General features: G+C 39.8%; 1 protein-coding gene across 7 annotated transcripts in view; it reads right to left on the bottom strand.

The window, feature by feature from the left end:
* The window catches only part of DLG2 (discs large MAGUK scaffold protein 2), a 1,060,076-nt gene that overhangs the window by 50,306 nt on the left and 988,570 nt on the right, over nucleotides 1–21,200 (bottom strand). For all 7 annotated transcript variants that reach the window (XM_075079151.1, XM_075079412.1, XM_075079695.1 and 4 more), the window contains one exon: nucleotides 9,588–9,764. In XM_075079151.1, coding sequence (XP_074935252.1) covers nucleotides 9,588–9,764 — 177 coding nt within the window. The remainder of the gene's footprint in view (nucleotides 1–9,587; nucleotides 9,765–21,200) is intronic.

The raw sequence follows: 21,200 nt of genomic DNA, 5'->3' as shown, positions 1-21,200 counted from the left end.
ATTAATCTGTGTTAACATTTAAACTCATTCCAGTCCTGTCTAACTTCCTAAAACATCTGCTTTTAACTTCATTTCTTATTCATGAACAAAGAAATTTGGAAATTAACCTTGAAGAGTGGATCTTATTTATGAAATTCATCATAATTACATTAGCAGCCATGGAAGCATTGCTGCTTTCTGCAGGCATTGCAGGCAGATGAGGAGCTACAGAAACGTTCTGCATTGCTTTGAGAAGTATATAAATAATGTCATTAAGTGCTATTAATCCTCCAGGCAAACATACCAACGATGTTCATACCTGCTCAGCATGCCTGCTGAATATTACAAACATTTCATAATCTGGGTCTGTATTAAGGACAGCACACCGTAGTGCCTCCCATTACAATTTTCTTGACACCTTCCACAATAAAACTGTTCTTGGTTACTTATAATTTAGCTGAACTGTGAACTTCCAAGCTGAAATTTCATGTGTCTCAGGGTCATTACATTACTATTGCTGCCTGAAGTGTCAATGAAATGGGTTAGCTGTCAGAGAAAGGCTAGGATAACGTAAATAGTTTTTCCTGGTTTATAACATACTTTTAAAGCATTTCAGATCCGGTGCTCTGCTGCCTTTATGTATTGGGTCTGGAACTTGAAGTGTGGCAGGGGGTTGCTCTGGTATCAAGAATATACCTCTCTTTTTCCTGAAGGAATCAACCCAATATCTGAATGTCTGAGAAGCTTTGGTTTTTACATGCTAGAAAAGCTGGCTGCTCATGGCTTGGACAGGTGTACACTACACTGGGTAAAAACAGGCTGGATGGCCGATCCCACAGTTGTGATGAATGGAGCTAAATCCAGTTGGTGACTGGTCACAAGCGGGGTTCCCCAGAGAAAAGTGTTGGGGCCACTTCTGTTAAATATCTTCATCAGTGATCTGGATGAGGGGATCGAGTGCACCCTCAGTAAGTTTGCAGATGACACCAAATTGGGCGGGAGTGTTGATCTGCTCGAGGGTAGGAAGGCTCTGCAGAGGGACCTGGATGTCGTGGATCGATGGGCTGAGGCCAATTGTATGAGGTTTAACAAGGCCAAGTGCCGGGTCCTGCACTTGGGTCACAACAACCCCAGGCAACGCTACAGGCTTGGGGAGGAGTGGCTGGAGAGCTGCCTCACGGAGAAGGCCCTGGGGGTGCTGGCTGACAACCGGCTGAACATGAGCCAGCAGTGTGCCCAGGTGGGCAAGAAGGCCAAGAGCATCCTGGCTTGTGTCAGGAATAGTGTGGCCAGCAGGAGCCGGGCAGGGATGGTGCACCTGTACTCGGCACTGGTGAGGCCGCACCTTGAGTGCTGTGTTCAGTTTTGGGCCCCTCAGTACAAGAAGGACATTGAGTTGCTGGAGCGTGTCCAGAGAAGGGCAACGAAGCTGGTGAAGGGTCTGGAGAGCTGGTCTTACGAGGAGAGGTTGAGGGAGCTGGGGGTGTTTAGCCTTGAGAAGAGGAGGCTGAGGGGAGACCTTCTTGCTCTCTACAACTACCTGAAAGGAGGCTGTAGTGAGGTGGGGGTTGGTCTCTTCTCCCAGGTTACTAGCGATAGGACGAGAGGGAATGGCTTCAAGTTGCATCAGGGGAGATTTCGATGGGATGTTAGGCAAAATTTCTTCACTGCAAGAGTGGTCAGGCATTGGAAGAGGCTGCCCAGAGAGGTGCTGGGGTCACTATCCCTGGGGGTATTTAAAAGACATGTGGACGTGGCGCTTCAGGGCATGGTTTAGGAGACACGGTAGTGTTGGGCTTGTGGTTGGCCTTGATGATCCTAGAGGTCTTTCCCAACCTTAATGATTCTATGATTCTATGAATTTAGCTTGGTTCTCCAAAGATTTAGTCTTTGTTGAGGTATTCAGAGTACGGGAGTACAGTGAACTAAGATGTTGCCATGATTTCTTATTCAAGCTAGAAAGACACTTTTGCCATAGGCAGAGCTAGAAAGGGAACTAAAATGGTGAAGATAAAAAGTATGGAATATAAGTTCTTTTAGCACCATTGATCCAGCTCTTAGAAAATATATTTTTTAAAGGAACACTAGTTCAAGCACTTTTAGAACTTTTTTTGAGTGTCCAGGTTTATACTTGCTATGTTTACATAAAAATAAACTTGACTCCCTTTTTTTCCCAAAGAAAAAGGGAGTTTAGGCACAAAGGTGGTATTTTTGGGGGGCAGCTGATGTTGTGAATGCCTAAATAGCATATGAGTGTAAATTCTTTACAGTGCTTCAGCTGACAGCAAATCTACCATCCCTTGGACAACAATTTGATCAATTAGCTGAGGAAGTTACTTTTAAAGGAAGAAATGTTTCACTTCAAACTCTATACATTTTTCATTCACCACTGCTGCACAAAGCAGAATTATGGGGGTTTGTGCAAAAAATAAAGTGAAGGAGGTTTCCTATCTGCCAAATTTGCAACCCTGTCTTTCCTGATACAAACATGGTTCTCATGCCCCCTTCTAATTATATATCTTCTTGATAGAGCTTTGCCTAAGGGATGGATGAAATCACAGATATGATTTCCAAAACTACTTCATGGCTTAAGTCCCATTTTCAAAAGTGCCTGGGGGTCACTGCAAGACAATGAGATTTCAAATAATGTTCAGAACCACCTACATCCACCGTTCAAACGTTATTTGGGAACTGAAATGCTCTGAGCTCCTTGTGAAGACAGCATCGCCTAGCATAACTGATGGGGATTTCACCTCCAGCTTTCTACCTGCACTTCAAGTGTAGCTCCCTGCAGAAATACTGCTGTGCACAGGGAAATGGTCTAAGACCATCTGAGATCTTGGACAGTTGTATATCCTGTATACTAATTTTTTCTTGAAACCTTTCTTGGTAGTAGACTCCTTATGGCTTTTTTAAAAAAATAAAATGGTCAGGATTCATTCTTCTCTTCCCATATATAGCTAAAATAGTGTAGAAGTACACTGAAAATACACCTTCAGTGTTTCCTTACTAGCAAGGTCAAGACCTCAGTTCTTTGGGATGCTGTTCTCTTCTGACTCTGTTTCTGAAGAACTTACTATTAGGATGCACTGCCCACTGCACTACAATGTCTAACTCCCTTTGTGTTTCTGGGCACACGTTGCTATTGAAAATGATCCTCTGGGATTTTTCAAAATGAGACTTTCAATTCTTCCTGTGCGTTGCAAACAAGAAGAAATCAAGTATAACTCAACCAGACATGAACTGTGGTCCTCCATTGTTGGGGGTTAATGGACCACAGGGAATTTTGTCAGTGCCTTTCTAAAAGCAGTAATCATCTTCACAGCAGAGATGTAAAATATCAAGTGAGACATGCTTTAATCTTCAATAACAGTGATCATCACGGATGTAGAATACCGATGCAAATTACAAACTAGTGTCGAGAATCAAATAAAATGGTTGCAGTAGCCTAATTTGTACGGATTTGGCACAGGGGTGCTCTGCAGAATGAGTTATTTCCAAAGCCAACAGGAGAACTCCAGTAAGCAGAGTTATCAAAAAGAAGAATGCAACATAAAACAGATACTTGAATGACCCTGCTATATTTTACATCTTCGTTAACGTGTTGCTTCTTGTCTTCCTTTGCCATTTCAGGTCATCTGTGTTATATTTGTTTTGCCTGCCCATCAAGTGAAAGGTAAGTGAAAATATCTATTACTATTTTTAGTTCAAATTTGTGGGCTCAGTCCATATTTTTTTACTGCTTCCATCCTCCGCCCTGCTTAGCCTTGTTTATGTGAGGTCTGAGTTTAACGATAGATTCCCATTCTCAAAATTATTTTTGAGCATTCCTGAAGTGGTATTTTTGCAACAGAACATGTATTTTTCAGTAGGAGAGAACATGCTCTCGTTCAGCTCTCCACCTTTGGTGGCTTGCTTATAGAGAGCATCTCAGCACCTGGTCAATATTTTGTGAAAAGAGTAAACCTAATACCATTAGGAAATGAATTATCATAAAATTGTAGACAAACTTACTCTGTTTAAAAGCTAAGGTCATATTTTCTTCACCACAAAGGTTTCCCATCATTGCAAGAGAACAGGAGGAGGTTAATACATACACATATATATCCATTTTATTCCATATTTACTTTTTTCAATTACATTAGTATAGTCAGGTAACTTAATTTAGACAAAGCTTACATGATTATGCCATGTTAAAAAGGTTTATCATCTAGGGATTAAAAACTTAAGGGATGTTTAGAAAGTTAGACAATTTATAGGAAACCATTAAAAATAAAACTCACTTCAGTGGATAAACATGCCCTTCTGCCAAGCTGAGCAGAATAACAAATTTAAGCTGGCTTTTTGCCCCCAGGGACTTTTGTGCTGGGAAAACCTCTTGTTCCTTGACCTTAAATCTTTGTGAAACTTTGTTTTTTATGTACTTTTCCCTCCATTTTTCTCTGAAAGGAGCATGTGATTACATGTATTTGTGGAGAGAATGTTGTCTGAGAACACAAATATCAGGTTGGTACCATCACATACCTTCAGCTGTATAACAGAGATACAAGTTGCATAACATTTTGCAGTCAGATGTACTTAAACTACCTGAAAATTAATATCTTAGAATGATGTTCAGTCTGAGAGCAGTTTTGTGGCTGCACATCTTAAAGACAACAGAAAGATCAGCGTAAATATTTTAGTGTTTTAGGACCAAATCCTTGCTGGTTACGGTGGGAGCAGTAGTAAAAGTGGTGAGAATTTATGCTTGGCCATTCTGGAGTAGTCTGTGTGAAATAGTAGACTAAATTACTTTCAGACCCACAGACCCAAGTCAAGCAGATATACACACGTCATAGAAAATACTGAAGCTTGACGTTCATGAAGTGGGAGATTGCTGTTGTGTGGGGCTTGCAGTGTTGGAGCTTTCCCGTCTGCAGAGACAGCAAAGAAAAACTGAAAAGAACTAGAGGTGTAAAATCAATGCCACAGCAAATTAAAATCTCTACTACTGAATTAGAGCATCTGCCTAGAAATTTAATACACTCTAACATTGTTTTCAGGATTTTTGTCAGTTCGCTTTAAATAATGTGAGTGTTTCCGTGGCGGAGGACGGAGGGAGCAGAACTTAGACACAGGCTGCTCAGCTTGCTACTGCCCTTTACAGGAAGCTGAATTTGTTTTGTTTATCCAGACAATAGGAAGGACAATGAGGCAAATAAAAATTCTTGTGATCAAAAGCCCAGCATATGTAGAAATTCTAATCTAAGGCTGTACATCTATAAATCTAAATGTAACAAAAATCTAGTGTAAAACTAAATCTGTTGGTCATTCTAGTATAAAATAGTACTTTTTGGTGATGGGGAGCAATTCACCTGTGTAATCATAGCGCACAGGTAATACACCAGGCTGCCTGAGACATTGGTACAGGACTGGTAGTTATGTCCCTTCACCTTGGAGGCCCTGCCCAGCGTAACAACTGTGCCCTGCTCTTACCTTAGACACAGCCTGGATAAATCTTTTTGGCAGATGTGGAACCGAGAGAAATTTGGTCTGCAGTATTCATTCATTAATATTATATAATAACTATTTGGTGACTGTTAAACCACAACTGAAGTGGTTTGCAACCTCTTATGCTGAAGCCCTATGGTTCCCAACATCATTATGATACAATATCATGACACCTTTATAGCATTATATTTGGTTTTTACCCGATTGGCTACTCAGACCCATGGCTGAGCGCAATGGCTGTAATCAGACAATAAATACTGACAAATGGACAAAATGTCATTTTCAGATGTAGAAAGGGTTGCAATAATATCTTAGCACTGCATCATACTGAGCATTCAGTTTCCGTTAACCGCCACTGAGGTCACTGTCTCACCAGTTTGTGAGATTTGGCCCTTACACAGATCAGTGGAGAAATACTGGGCCACCCTCATTTCTTTGTGTTGCCTTTTTTCAGTAACCCTCCTCTAGCTGCAGTGCTGCCCTCCAGAGCTCTCTCTTAAAGCCTGACTTTACAATTTAACAATCAACAAGGCAACAAGTCCACGCATTGACAGCAGCAATGAAATGAATGACATGAAATCTAATGACAAATAGCTTTCAAACTGTTGAATCACTAAGAGGTAACATCTGGTAATGTATCCAACATCCTGGAAAGAATAATGAGTGGCTGCTCCCCTATAATTATAAATTATGATTTTTTTCTGGTACGTCACATATATCATAGAGGAGAAAAAGAGTATGGAGCCTTGATTTATCATTCAGAATTTCTTTTATCCGCTTATGCTAAAATGTCACTGTGTGAAGGGCTCTCCTGTAAAAATATGTTAAAAAAAAAAAGGCAAAACTAAATACGTGGAGAGCAATTAGCATTACACAACACCTTAAAGAAGTAATACAATGTACTTGCTATGGCTCTGTGTGTATATATAGTTGTATACATATATATACACACACACCCCAAAATAAATTGAAGCAGTCACTTGCTTTCAGAGCTATTCCATAATGATTTCAGTTATGAAAAATGCAGGAATTGTATATTAGCTGTTGCTGGACAAGAGATAAAGTAGGAAAGCAGGTAGCTAAAAGACTCACCCTGGCACTAATAATCCCTGGATCTGATTGGCCCCTCGCTGACCCAAAGTGCAAAAAATGTTACAGTCCCACAGGATAGCATTCCTTCATATATACACAGGCAGAGAAGGAATCTAAGCACAACACAAAGTGAAACACCACCAAACCAATCCCCCAAACTATCCCCAAAACCTAAAGAAAAGAAACAGAAATCAGTGGGGGATAGAAAAGTACAAGAGAAATATAAAATCTCTTCAACTGCCCACATCATAGGAAGCTGGGCTTGCAGGACAAGTCACAGCCCAACAAACAGCTACAGATGCTCTTTCCTCCTGTCCTATCACAAGGCATATTTTACTGCTAGGTATTACATATGAATCACTACATATGTAGAAATGCCTGTAGAAATAGCCCCATAAAAACTATAAGAGACAATACCCTGGAGTAAACAGCTTAATTGAAGTTTTCCATGCCATAGTTGCCTATAATTGATCAAATGAATCCCAGGACTACTCTGTTTTAGATCAACCCTCTCACAGTCAATAAATGACACCTGCAGAGGAAATTCAACTCTGAATTAGTACATTCTGGCAAGCATGATAAGCTTCATTCTCTGTAGCTCAGCCCTGTATGCATTGATTACTCATCCTCACCTTACACCTTGGGTGGTGTAAATGACCACAGAAGATGCTGGCAAGAGCACATCAGTCTCACTGGCTCTGAGGGATCATCCAGACTCCCCAGAAAGGAAATCACAGAATCCCAGAATGGCAGGAGCTGGAAGGGACCTCTCGAGATCATCCTGTCCAACCCCCTGCTTGAGCAGGCACACCCAGAGCAGGGGGCACAGGAGCGCGTCCAGGAGGGGTGTGAATGTCTCCAGGGAAGGGACCCCACAGCCTCCCTGGGCAGCCTGTGCCCCTGCTCTGGCACCTGCACAGGGAAGGAGTTTTTTCTCATATTGAGGTGGAACTTCCTGTGTTCCAACTTGTGCCCGTTGCCCCTTGGCCTGTCATGGGGCACACGTGGAAATAATACTCACTTTTCAGTGCATTGGAAAAAATAACCTGTACAACTGAAACCTCTCATGAAATGATAGCAACCTCCCCCATGCCAGCTCAGCTGTATCACATCGTTACATTAATGGAGACAGAAAATCAGATGCCATTGATTTTTCCAGACGTCTCAGATTCACTAGTGAAGGATCAGGATGACAAGTGGAGAGCATGGTAACTATACCCACACCTTTTCAAATTCAAGACTCTTATTTTTAGACTCTAACCAACCTATTTTCGTCTTGCCCCTTTCCTTTTTTTTTTTTCTTTTTTTTTTCTTTTTTCTCCCCCGGTGTTTTCTAAGCCAAATCTGTTTCCTAGGCAGTATCATATGTCTGATGTTGACTAGACAGCCTCTATCTTTTGTCCTTGAAAACATCACTGTACAGCTAATGCAATAAGCTTTAGGCACTTACATCCTCTCCACCTTACAGAATATACAACTCCACATCTTCATCAGTTGCTTTGCTTCACCCTTTTTTTTCTCCTATATTTGTTTTATTATGTATGACAGCTTTTTGTAGCTTTTCATAGTATGCACCAAAATGCAAGTGAGCTTTGTGCACATACTCCCCTCAGTAATAACTGAACAGACTTTCTTCTTTTCCCATGTGTGATCCAAACATGTCATTACAACAGTATTTACTGTAGCAATTAATAGTAGGCAAATATTCCTTTTTCAATACCCAGAGACTAAATCTGTTTAATGGGCATGTTTTTTCCCATCTTAAAAATTATAATGTTGTTATTTCTATCTATTATACAACTCCAAAATTGCTTTTCACTGAAAATCCTGGTGTGGTTGCTATTCAAACATGGTCATGATTGAAGAAAATAACATCCTTGCGAGGCTCATGTCAACAATGTATTTGATGGACTTTCGGTTTACTTTTACATGATTTAGAACAAGGAGTACTGTGAGCTCTATTAGCACCTGGGCCAACACTCTTGAAACAGCAGCAGGTGCTTTATAAAGCATCAAATGTCCCATTTCCCCACTATAAAAAATAGGCACGATCATTTTTATATTAATGCTAAAGCTAAAATAGCTAGGATTAGAAAGTTTATATGTAGTATGGGAGCATTGCTGCAAGAGAGAAATGTAATGTGGTTTGACAGATTACTTTTTCCTCCTGTCTTTTCAGTTCTTGACCTTTTTATAGCAACTATCAACAGAGGCAGAAAATAATACTGATTTGTGTGGTAGTTCTGATGCTGTAAGAGACTTGTGTCCAATTTTACAAGAGCACCTAGATGGAGTAAACAATACAAAAAATGAGAGAGATTCAGACTTCTGTTCTCTCTCTATCAGTCACCATGGATCCATCACAGCTAAACAAAGGTTCAGATTTAGCTCGGAGAGTGGATGAAAGTTCCTTCATTTACATTATATGAAAAGTTTACTGTGATATTGATCATCCATCAGTTTCCAGGCAGGCAGAGATTAAATTAACAGATTTTGAAGCCAAAGAGGAACATTATGTAATTTAGCATCATTTTTTACATCACACAGGCAGAGAAGTTTAATTCTATTACTCTTTCAAAAGAAAGACATACAGTCTTGATTTGAAAATGTCAAGACATTCATTACATCCCTCAGCAGTTTGATGCAATGGCTAATCACCCTGACATTAAAACATGTGCTCTACTTTAAATTCAGAGCTAATTCCCAGACTTGGGTTCTGGTGATTCCTTTTTCTGCCAAAGCTCTTTAGTAGATGGTGATGTCTCCCCTCTCCCCCATTTCTTGCTGAAGTTACTAATCCACTGTAATTGAGTCACCTTTGGGGTTTCTTTTCAGTACAGTTAAACGGCCTCAGCTCTTTAAATCTCAGAGCAAAAATTGTATCTTCCAACTCTTGAAATAATAACTGTGGGGTTTTCCACTACTTTCCCCATCATTTCAGTAGATGGATGCAACCTGTCTTCAGAATTAAATGGAATATTTTAATATAATGGCCAAGGAGGTAGGAAGGAGGAGGCAGTACTCACCTCCTCTTGCTGGGTATAACTCCCATCTCCTCACTGTCCCCCTCAGGAGTGACCCTCCTCGCCTGCCACCATTCATCGTCCGAGGCATTGATGACGTGAAGGATGTCTCCATACTTAAAACTGAGTCCTTGGCTTGGGAGGCCACTGTCTTTGCTCTTGTCATAGTCAAACATGGCTCTGTGAAAAGAAATAAAGGTATGAAGAGAGGCAATTATATCAGTCTTGGGAATATTTACTTCTGAACAATTTGTCATACTTTATGTTACAGCTAACCCTTGCTCCTTTCCAAAGGGCAAGGTCTTGCTCAGAGGAAAACTTTCTATTGTGGAGTTAATCTTTACAGAATCCTCTTTTTTTTAAAAGACACTGAACAGTGAAGTATGGTATTTACTGTTTCACTTAATAAAGAACAATCCCCATATCAGAGCATCTAGCAAGCAAACCTAGTAGCCAGAAGCCCCTCTAATCACCCGGCCAACAGCAATTTGTGGCTGTTGAGCTCGTCTTTTTCTCACACTTCCCTGTGCTCAGACAGGGCGGGCTCTGGCAGACAGGGGTGCATTGGGAGGACTAAATACAAGGGACCAAAACAGTCCTTAGGGTAATGCATTTCTTTAGGTGAATGGATGCACCTATCCTAGCATCTGCTTCAGACCAGATGTGAGCTTTCAAAGGGAATCTCTTGATTATTCCCACTCAAAGTGCTTTGGTTCATGTCCTGGAGCTGTGTTAGGTTGCACAGATTGGATTCCTGACATTTGAAACTAAACTGAACGATGCCCTGACCGGAGTAGTGCTAGTCTGACATACACCCCTCCAAATGCACTCAGGGTGCACACAGCACCACTGCTTTCACCACCCATGTACAGTCCCCCTGTGCTGCAGCACCTGCTCAAGCAGCCCCAGCTATTTTCTTTGATGTTGAAGATGTTTTCCACCACTTTGAAGTGGACCTCTACCTCGGGTATGCCTATACAAAAAAGTCCCAAGTATAGGACATGTATATTAATATAGGATGTATATATAGGTCTAGGGACTCTGTAAGCACAAACTGAGAGCTAGCTTTAAGGTACCTGGCTATCAAACTGTGGCTGGGCATAGTTCAGCATGAACTTACTGCTGAAGTATTCAACCCAGATCTTGGAAAAAAACTTCAGCCTGCCCTGAGCTCGGTATTACCAAGCTACAGTGATATCAATTTTCTATGCCTGGCACCTGCATGGGCAATCTTCAGGGTAGACATACTCCAGTTTCTCAGGGGAAGACCCTACACATGAATCCAACAAGGATATACATGAGTGCAGGTCTCTCATTGGAGTTACCTAGCTAAAAATACAGTTCTTAGTTTCTTACAGGAAAAAATAAATGGGAATATTTTTCCCATGTAAAATATTGTTTAAAGGTCACGCCTGTCAAGAACTGATGTGTATTTCCTATAGGGAAAATAATATGATTATAATCCTGACTACAGAAATGTTAGATAAGTAAAATCCCAAGAGATGTATAATAATTCCTACTCTTTTATTGTCAGAAATAAAGCCATGGCAATCTCTTCACTGGTAAACACTTCTGAGAGAAGGATTTGATATAATTAATTGTTGTGCATCGTAGTGTAGTTGCAGAGAATAATTATGGCAGCTTTATGGGTAGATTTAAAACACTCAAGGCTACCTCTCATAATAAAGAGAACTTAAAAATAAAGTTATCAGAGTTGTAACTATGCAACCAAAATAATTTAAAAGCTCTCATAAATGCTCATTCTGCATGAAAAGTCTGGTTCAGTAGGAGGAAAAATTTGGAATTTGTCTTCTCTTAAAGAGTTTATAGTCATGTACTAACATCTTCAGAAAATTCAGAAAAGCCCGGATAATTCCCTTCTCTGAGGATGAAGACAATAAATAATCCTGCTGAATTTCACATAATCTGTGATTTTATGTTATGCTTGTGCCTTTCTTGGTAAATGTTATTGGACACGTAACCTTTGAAAAATTTTAATGGCTTAGCAGCAGATATCCTTTAAAAAGTTGGCTATATCTTAGTAAGAATTTACATTCATAAGGGATTCTTATCAGTAGCAGGTTGTCTGCTGGCCTCTCAAATAAAGCTTTCTGTGAGGACATATGATGAAGCAGCATATAAATGTAGAAGCAGCTAAGTATCACCAGTCACCTCTTCTTAACCAATTAAAGACACCTGATCTCTGAAGAAATGGCAATGCACACACAAAGAGGCATACAACATATCATCCGGTTGGTATTGCCCTTATCAGCATGCAGTGGTCTGAGTTTTATCACTGTGCTGAACATTCATTATCTTAAAAATTCACCAAATAATTATATAACTTGCCATGGAAGCCTATCAACATCTCAAAACCCTGACCACACTGTTGGCAACCATGCTGAATACTGGGCAGATGTGATACAATCCTGAATCCATGCAAAAGTAATTACTCAAAACAAATGACAATATCTTCTGTTGCAGAGAATATGCAAGACTGTCACATCCCAGATGTAAAACACATGCCAAACTGGAAATGCTCCATATGCATGTATGCATGCAGATGTTAACATGACTACCTTGGGCAATAGAGAGACCTAGGCACACTCATCCTCACCTCCTCCGTTCAGTTCTCAGGCTGTAAGTACAATTTGGATCTCTACATGTCCAATTGCAAGCTCTAGTTTTACTTATTTAATAGGCTGACATGCCATTTCTAATTTTCTACCTGAGGAACAGCACCCACTTCTGTTTGTGCTCAGTCTTGCAAATGTATACAAAAATAACACAGCTGCATCTGTGGAGTGTCAACCGAAGAGATACAAAATGAATGAGGCCAGACCTCGTATTTGGTAAAGGATCTGGGCAGGGCAGGGCGAAAATGATGCTTTTTTTTTGCTTTGCTCTTTTATGGTTTTGGACAATGACAGCCCAGTTTTACAGGATACCACACTACATCCTGCAAGCACTGAAACTTTAATCAGAGTCAAGTTCAGCTCTCAGCAAAGTCTATTTGATCTATGCAAGGTTCTTTACCTGGATAACATACTAAAGTATCTTAGATACCTTAGATAGGTTCTGCCATGCCATAGGGAATATCAGAGGAAAGGCTAAAAAGCAGTACCATCTTTGTAGAAAATTATGTGTTTAGGAGAGGACATAAGCAACCCAGTCCAGCAAGAGACCCACCCTTGCACAGAGCACCCATCACCCCTTTTTGAGAGGTGAGCACCATATTTTCCTTTCAGTTAGAGAATAACCAACTTGATCGGGACCTGACTACCATAACTGCCCCTTCCAAAATTAGATGTCTAAAAGAAACAGCAAGGAAGTGTTATTCAAACCAGCCACAGTATTTAACCCATGAAGACATGTCACAGTGCCTCTCTCTGTGACAAATTAGAGATATCTCCACACAATACAAGCACACATAGCGCAGATAACGGAGAGTCTGCTCAGCAGAGCTGAAGAGCTTTCTGAACTTGCTAACATGACTATATGTTTTCATATGGCTGAGTCTGCTTATTCATGGCTTGCTCCGGCACTTCTTCAAGGCACCGAGCCACAACTCATTTTTAGTGTCTTTTACTGCAATTTTACAGAATAATACTCTCAGTAACTTTACAGCTTTCTAATGGCTCTTATCTGACAGGCTTGGATACTAACAGCTTCTCCTTTTTTTCTCCACAACTGATAAAAGCATATCTTAAAAAGCACTTCCTTCAGGTGTTTTATATCCTCACTTAGCTTCTTGCATCCACTGTTCAGCCCTTTTTGGATCATATAGGACAGAACCAAGAGCTCCACAAGGCTTTCTCTATGGCAGTAAGGGTTCATTTTCCAGTCAGCTGATTAAGTCTACTTTTGAACTGGGATAGTAAATTTTTAATAACAAAGGAAATCAGTTTAGATTATTGAACTTTAATTTTAGAGCAGTCAGAAATGTTGTGATCACACCAGCATCAGAAAAAATCCTGTTCAGTGCATTTCACAAACAGGACTCTGGGTTACACAGGATAGATAACACATTCTGAGGTTACAAATACAGTAAACCCAGTGATTAGTGTGAGATGTGGATGAAACACTGAAATAGGGAACAGAACTTGCTACAAACTAATTATACAGATGTGGTGAAATAATAATTTGGCCGTCTTTGTTCCCTTATTAGAAAAACAGCAATAGGAGCGGTTCTGATTATCAAAGAGCTAAAGTGTATGCACCAAATTTCCATTAACACCTTTAAATTTTTTTCCTCAATCCCAGTTTTTGCATGAGCTTGGGAAAGATGTTTAATATCTGTACTACATTTTGAAAATGAAAAGTGCTATTGAAGTGCTATGTATTGCTCCTGTCATCTTGGTGAAACCCTTCTGCTTGTCAAAAATTAAGAAACAGTGTTCTGAGAAGTGAAGCAGAAGGTGCAAACATTTAGAACAAGATGGATATCAGAAATATTTAAGATTACACGAGTCTTGTTTCCTTGATACTATTCTAGGCTTCAGATGTGATCATTACACTAGACTAATCCCAGCAGTAATTTGGGCAGAACCTAACAGGTTTTATTTTTGTGGCTGGGTGCTTCTTAGTTTTAGGGACCCACATCAGCGTAAAACATGAGACAAGCATTTCACAACAGCATCAAAATTCATTGCTCAAAAATTGTTTGAAATTAAAATGCTGCAAGTGCCAAGCTGTAATATACTGCCAAACATGCAGTGAGGTGTCCACATGGCAGTGAAGACCACTAACACAGGGGCATTTTTTTTCCTCCACTTAGTGTAAATACTCTGGCATTTGATGTATGTCCAAAAGCCAAGCTGCATTGCACAGTAAGTTTCTATTTCTAATGACACCTATTCTTGCAGCTAGAATGATAAATGTTTGACATAGGAGAAAATATATTAGCTTTAAGGAAATAGCAAGTCAATTCATTGTGCAATCCCATATATTGCAGCCCACGGGCACTCACCATGCCTATACTGTTACCAGCATTTTAAGAATGAAAAATAGGTTACGGAAAGACTACGTGATCTTGCTAAGCCTGTGGCAGAAAGGGAATTTAACAGAGAAACCTAGCTTCCTCAGCTAATGCTGTAAACACTGTACGTTAGTTAACATTGTAAGTTAGTAATATTCATGATCTTCCTGGCAAGGCAAGGGATATTAATGCATTTACAGCACAGCAATATATTTTGCTGAATGCTCCCGTATGTTCATTGCAAAAGACCAAATCTTCGGCTCCAATATCACTGCACTATAGCCAGTACTCTCAATTTGGTACAGTTCAGGTACTGCGTGGCAGCTTTATTTGCATCTTTGAAATTACTTTCTTCTTCTTCTGGCACAGATGGGAGTTTGCACATAAATTTACAGACTACTCTTTGCCATTTACTTTATTATGAAACGGCAACAACATTTAGCAAGAGAGATCTTCAGCTTCTGCAAACAGTCCTAACTCTTCTGCAGGCTGCCAGCATACCTCCATTTACACCACTTAAGTATATTACTCTTTTCTCTGAAAATTTCCTTAGCAGGTATTCTCAGGCATCAGGCTTTATAGCATCATCATAAGGGAGAGATACTTTATTCTCCTTCTTCTCCACATCTATCCTACCTGCCACCTTTTTTTTTCTTTTACAGATGGGGAAATTCAGTGCACAGAGATTTAATTATTTGCCTGGGTTTAGACAGTAATTCAGCATCAGAGTCAGAATCAGACTCAAAGTTTCATAGCTGTCTTTTCTGCACTCTCAGTAATAGATACATTTCCACCCACTTACAGGCTTAGCTTGAAGAAAACATTAGAAAATGAAAGAAACCCCAGCATAATTCATTGCTATAGCTACAACCGAGAGTACAGCAGCGCTGTGATAGAAGCAGCCATTGCAATACAATTAAGATGCTATTAAAAGGGTTAAATTTTCACATAGCAGCATGTCAATAAGCACTTTCACCTTCTCCTTCCAGCTTCATTTCTATCTGGAGAAGGTGAACAGGTAAATCCTAGGTGTACAGCATAGAAAAAGCAGTTGCTCTCTGCTTGTGAGGTGTGGGAAACTCTGAGGTGGTGCTTGCTATGATTGGAGGCTGCCAGAACAGCCCCTGTGCTATGGATGATCCAGTCATACATTGCCACCTCCTCTGAAGGAGTGGGATGGGACTGTTTTTTGGCTTTTATTAGGAATATACTACAACAATGTGTTTTCAACAAAAAACATCTGAATGTTTGACTTGTTGCCTACAACTCAAAAATACTGTGATTCCTGCCTCTTCTTGTCTCCTCTCATCTCCTTTCTGTATTTCCTGTTCTTAATGGTGTTGCACCTGTTCATGAAGCTGATCCCCTCAACCTTAATTACTGCAGGTGGGCTGAGACAGCGTTAGCAGCATCTGTGTTATCAAATTCAGTCATGCCAGGGTACTGCAACATAGCTGCCATGTTAGCTTTAGAAGTTAGCACGGGTCAGGGACCTTTCCCAGCAACAGTCTGCATGCACCGCACTTTTATGGTGGGAAGGAGGACATAAAAGAAGGGATACCGGCCAAAAGAAGGCTCTTGCAGTGAGCCATGGAGGATGCTCCCAGGTGTGCATAGCTGATAGTACTGAGACCCTGAGGGAGTGGAGCTGCCCCTAAGGCACCTTCCCTATACCAAATCCCAGTGCACATTTGCATCCCAGCCATTTCCATCTGCTACTGTATTGTTTCTTTATTTCATTCAGCAATTTCTTCATTCAGTCCAAGTCATTCCTAATCATTTGCTCCTAGTGGGAATTTGGCAGGGAGTTATGTCATGGACTCCAAAGAAAAAAGAATTGGAAACAGCAGTATTAGTTCCAGAAAAATATCACTAAGAGGAGGGAGGTATTTTCTTTATGATGCTTACATCAGGAAAGAGGACGGCCACTTGTCCTCGGGGAATAGGTTTTTTTCATTTTGCAGATTTGACCATGATTCTTACTGTCAGCTCCTATGAGCCAGTGTTTATGTTACTGATGGGGATTTTTGGGTCTTTAGCAAATGCTCATGTTCTCTGCAGGAAATGGGTTCTTCTGTACTGAAAAGTTTTAAGTCAACATTTTCAGAACTGTTGATCAATGAATGTATGTTGCACTTTTGCGGTCTTGTTATGCAACAGTCAGCGTACAGGGTCCTATGTTAAAGGAAAAATGTCTCAGAGTCCACAGTGAAGAAGGACTGACAGCTTTAGGCTCTGTGATTCTTAGTTTTAAAGAAATACTAACTTATTTACTGTCTGAGAATATTCATTTTGGGCTGTTTTTCCCCCAGGGCAAATAAAATAAAAAATAAAATAAAATAAAATAAAATAAAATAAAATAAAGTTTCTTTCAAAGACAATGAGACTTAAAGGGAATATTGTGACTCTGTGTAGCACAGCCTGTAGCTGCCCCTTTCCCTCCCTGCTCCCAAATGTATCTTCCTTCTAATACAGAATACACTGTATAAAAGCACTGAATTAATTTTTCAAAAATAATTGTCTACAATAGTTCTAAGTATTACAATAACTCTCAAGGGTCTGCTTTGGGTAGTTGGGTTTTTTAGGTAGTTGTTTCACACACCCTGTAGCTTGCAACTGCTTTCTCTTAGACCTAATCATGACCCACATCTGTTAGCAGCTTTTAAAATTACATTGTGGCCAGGCTGCCCACAGAATTCATTGTGCTTCCACTGGGTTATAATCAAAAGAAAATTTTCAGCACATGAAAGAACCCCACTGATAACTTATTTATTACAACCAGCCAGATATATGATGGCTTCTTTGGTGGTTTTTTTTTTTTTTTGGACAAGGATATTAGACACATAGAGAACTAAAGTAAGAAAAAACCTTCCTATGGAAAAATGATCCACATTTACAATTTTTATAATTTGAACGTAATGGTGACACAAAGAGTGGTAAAAGCTGGATTAAACACAATGCCTCTAGTACCGAAAGATACCCCACCAGCCAAAATGCAGACAACTGTGGCAAAAAATTGAATTTTTTATTGTTTTTTTTTTTTTTCAGAAATCAACATGTGATATTGGAACATTTTCAGTGAGAATCTTACTTCTGTGCAAGAAGTGTAATGGGTGCGGAAGTCTCAGCCTTTACTAGCATGGAAGTGCTCTTTTGTTCATGTCATAATAAATCTGTTTATACATTTCAACCTTTAGAGTTTTTTTTTTTTGAAAAAGAATTTGTCTCCAGCTATTGAAAAAGCTTAGGTGAACAAAACTGGGGGAAAGTATTAACAAGACAGAACATTGGCTGCTCTGTCTTTAATGAGAGAGGGCATTTTGGAGAAGTCAAGATATTTGTTTGCAACAGCTCTTTCTTAGTAACAGTTTCTGCTTAGCCTTGAATGTTGCCCTTTGACAGTGAGAGTCAGAAGTTGGATTTGCATTGTTATTGTGTCAGCTGATTAGGTTCTCTGAAATAATGAGGTGTCACGCATACAGGAACTACACTATGGAAAACCACTGAAAAAATATCATGGAAATTAATTCTCCTGCCTAATGTGGAGAAATGTACTAAATCCATAAACTCTGCTGGATGCAAGTATTTGAGAAATTATAAAAGACTTTTGCCTCTAGGCCAAAACTTGAAGAGCTCATTAAGAGTTTACTCAATCAGTGGGAGGTTGCTGATAGAGTGAGTCTTTTGTGTTTTAGCAGACTTCACCAGGACGGAATGCAATTAATTTTTGTTTTTGACTTTATCTCCTTTAAAGAAGAAAGATGATTTTGCAAAGATCAAAGTCTGAGACTGTATTTTGATGGCACAAAAGTCAAGTGACTCTACGTAACCTCTGGTTCATGAGGCCAAACACGAAATCTCTAAGGGCTTCACATTTACAAGGTGAAATCTATAGATATCAATAGATATGGAACAACGCTGAAGGCCTGAGCTGAAATCAGTGGAAATCTTCTAAACTTTAATGGAAATAACACAGAAAGTTGCCTGAAAGAGAAGCAGCTATAAGACGAGATGCACTATTTGGTCAACCAGTTCTGTCAATTCCTTGAGCTATTATCTGTCAAACCTTACTTATCATAAAGAAGTTTATCCCACTAAGTTTTATTCTGTGATTGGGTTGAACATTCTTCTGATAGATGATGTTTCCTATAAACCTCCACCTTCTGGACTTGAATACTTCAAAAGCTCAGTTTTCAGTTGAGTCCCCTTCTCATATAAAAAGCTTGATAATAAGATGCCAGAATACTCAAAAGCAGAAAAAAACAAACAAACAAAAAGGGCAAATAAAAACAATAGTCTTTGGCGTCACCTCATCAATGTCAAAACATTGTGATTGTTTCTTCTTTTTAATGGTTATATTTGATGGTTTCACTCTGTGTGTGGTTGTCAATCCTCTTTAGAAATGGACTTTGAAAAGTGCTGAATAACCACAATTATAAAAATATTTAACAGCAGTAATATGTATTTTAATATTTATTAAACACAGTTGCAAGAGGATGATGCTAAACTACTTAGCTTCTGCCCCTTAAACACAAATTTAAGCCCATGCTGCACTAAGCTCCTTGCAGCTAATCACTCACTCCATTGCATTACACACACCCTCCTCCCTCCCCTGGGAGCCCCAGCTTTCACATGCTCAAAAGCAGGATTAAGGGTAACATCAGAAGTTCCTGTGTCCCATTTTTAAAGGTAAATTAAACACATCTGAGCCTAGGTTTTGTTGACTTTCAATGAAGATTAGACTCTGAATTGCTAAGTCTCTTTGAAAATGTTACCCTAAGCAGCTTTAAGATTGACAGAATTTGCCTTAAGCTGCTCCCAGGCTGACAAGACGAAGGTCTGGTACAGTGACAGAAGCGCTTTGATTCCTTGCTCATGGATGGTGCTGGGACCTAGGATAAGTCATTTTTTTCTGCTACCATGTACAAAGCTCAGAGTTTTGATGGTTTTGTCCATAATGACACTTCCTCATTCTGTGTGTAATTCCTGATTTAAGCAAGGACACTAAGCAACAGAATTGGGACCTTTCCTTTTAATATCTTAATTTAAAATGAATCTCATGACAATAAAAAGCCTAAAATAAACCCTCCAGGAAAACAAGTTGTGTTCTTCTCCCTCCCCCTGCCTTGAAAACTTTCTACCTATACTGGCTTAAGCTTCCCTTGATTGTAAGTCATTCCTCTGTCCTGCAGAAAAAAGTTTTGCCATGAACTCCTACTTCTACTTAGCAATTAATTTTGGATGGGACTTGTTTAGCAAAAGCCATGTCCTTAAGTTCAGGCAAAATAATATCAGCAGTGTCTTGAGTCAGGCTCCTAAAAATAATTTTCTTTAGCTTTTGAGTAATCTGACCGATTTCAAGCAGATTATACATACTTAAAATTATGCATTAAGACTTATCTGTGCCATAACACATTTTATGCACTAGAAAATAATCCATGGATGCAGTTGTTTTTCTAATATTGCTCATGGGTAAATATTTTCTATCAAATTTACTTAAAGAAAATCAATTGCACATTTCAGGACCTAAAACTCAGTTTGAAATCCCACACACTACTATAATTTCCTAAGCTTGAATCAAATGACTGTGTCATTCTGGAAGCTGGAACACCTTAATGTTAGGTTTGTGTGTGCAGGAAATAAAAGACTGAGGCAGGAAAGATAAAAATCTAGTTTATGTCTTCAGCAGCTATAAAGGAACAGTAACTCCCTCACCGGCTTATAGGTTATCCTGGCACCTTTCCTCTGTTTTTAAAAAATATTGAATAATGCCCCTACAAAAAGGTTTTGTAGCTGGGAAAGTTGTCTTTGTGTGTCATGTTCATAACCCAAAAATTTCCTCATTTTATGTTGCTTGCTGATTTTGATGAGGTACTTTCACAGGGAGAAAAATCCTCTATAAGGACAAAAAAACCTTGTCATTAACAAGGAAGATGCGTGAGGTCAACTCTCTTGCTTCACCTGTGGGAAGGAGCAGCAAATCACACTCTCCCAATAGAGAAATCCATGGAAAACATGACAAGAACATTCCTGAAAATCCAGTCCTTGATATAATGGACTGTGCAGGACTAAGGAACGGTGCTGGGCCACAGTCACATTCGCATTACTGAGGGTTCAGTTCATCAGCGGTGGAGCTGCTCTGAACGTGTGGGAGAGGGCAGAATCTCACCAGGAGGATGGTGGACGTTGGTGCAGGCAGTGGAGAGAGGTTCGGCAGTCCTGGGGGATATTCAAAACTCGGCTGGATGAGGCCCTGAGAAACTTAACATAATTTTGAAGTTGATTCTGGTTTGAGAGAGGGGTTGGACCCACAGTCTCAGGGTGGTATCCTCCAAGGTAAATTACCTGTGATCGTATCTATTCAGGAGGACTGAAGTATAAAATATGTTATCTGTATAAAATGACAGACTTTGGATTCTGAGAGACAGCATCTTCTGCAGTGGGTAAAAATAATTCACTTTGCTAAAAATTTCCTTGATGTACGCAGCTGAGGACGGTGCAGAGATGTTCAGGCTACTTTCAAGTTCAGGTGATGTTCTCCAGAACCATGCACTGGTACTAACCCAATCTTGAAAGCACTATAGCCAAGGTAAAGCTGTACCTCAGCATGGCTGATATGGCTGTACTGTAGTTGTTTG

This window comes from Phalacrocorax aristotelis, chromosome 1 (genome assembly GCF_949628215.1).
Source record: "Phalacrocorax aristotelis chromosome 1, bGulAri2.1, whole genome shotgun sequence".
Lineage (NCBI taxonomy): Eukaryota > Metazoa > Chordata > Aves > Suliformes > Phalacrocoracidae > Phalacrocorax > Phalacrocorax aristotelis.
Note: the sequence above shows the minus strand (reverse complement) of the source record. Positions and strands in the feature narration are given on the sequence as shown.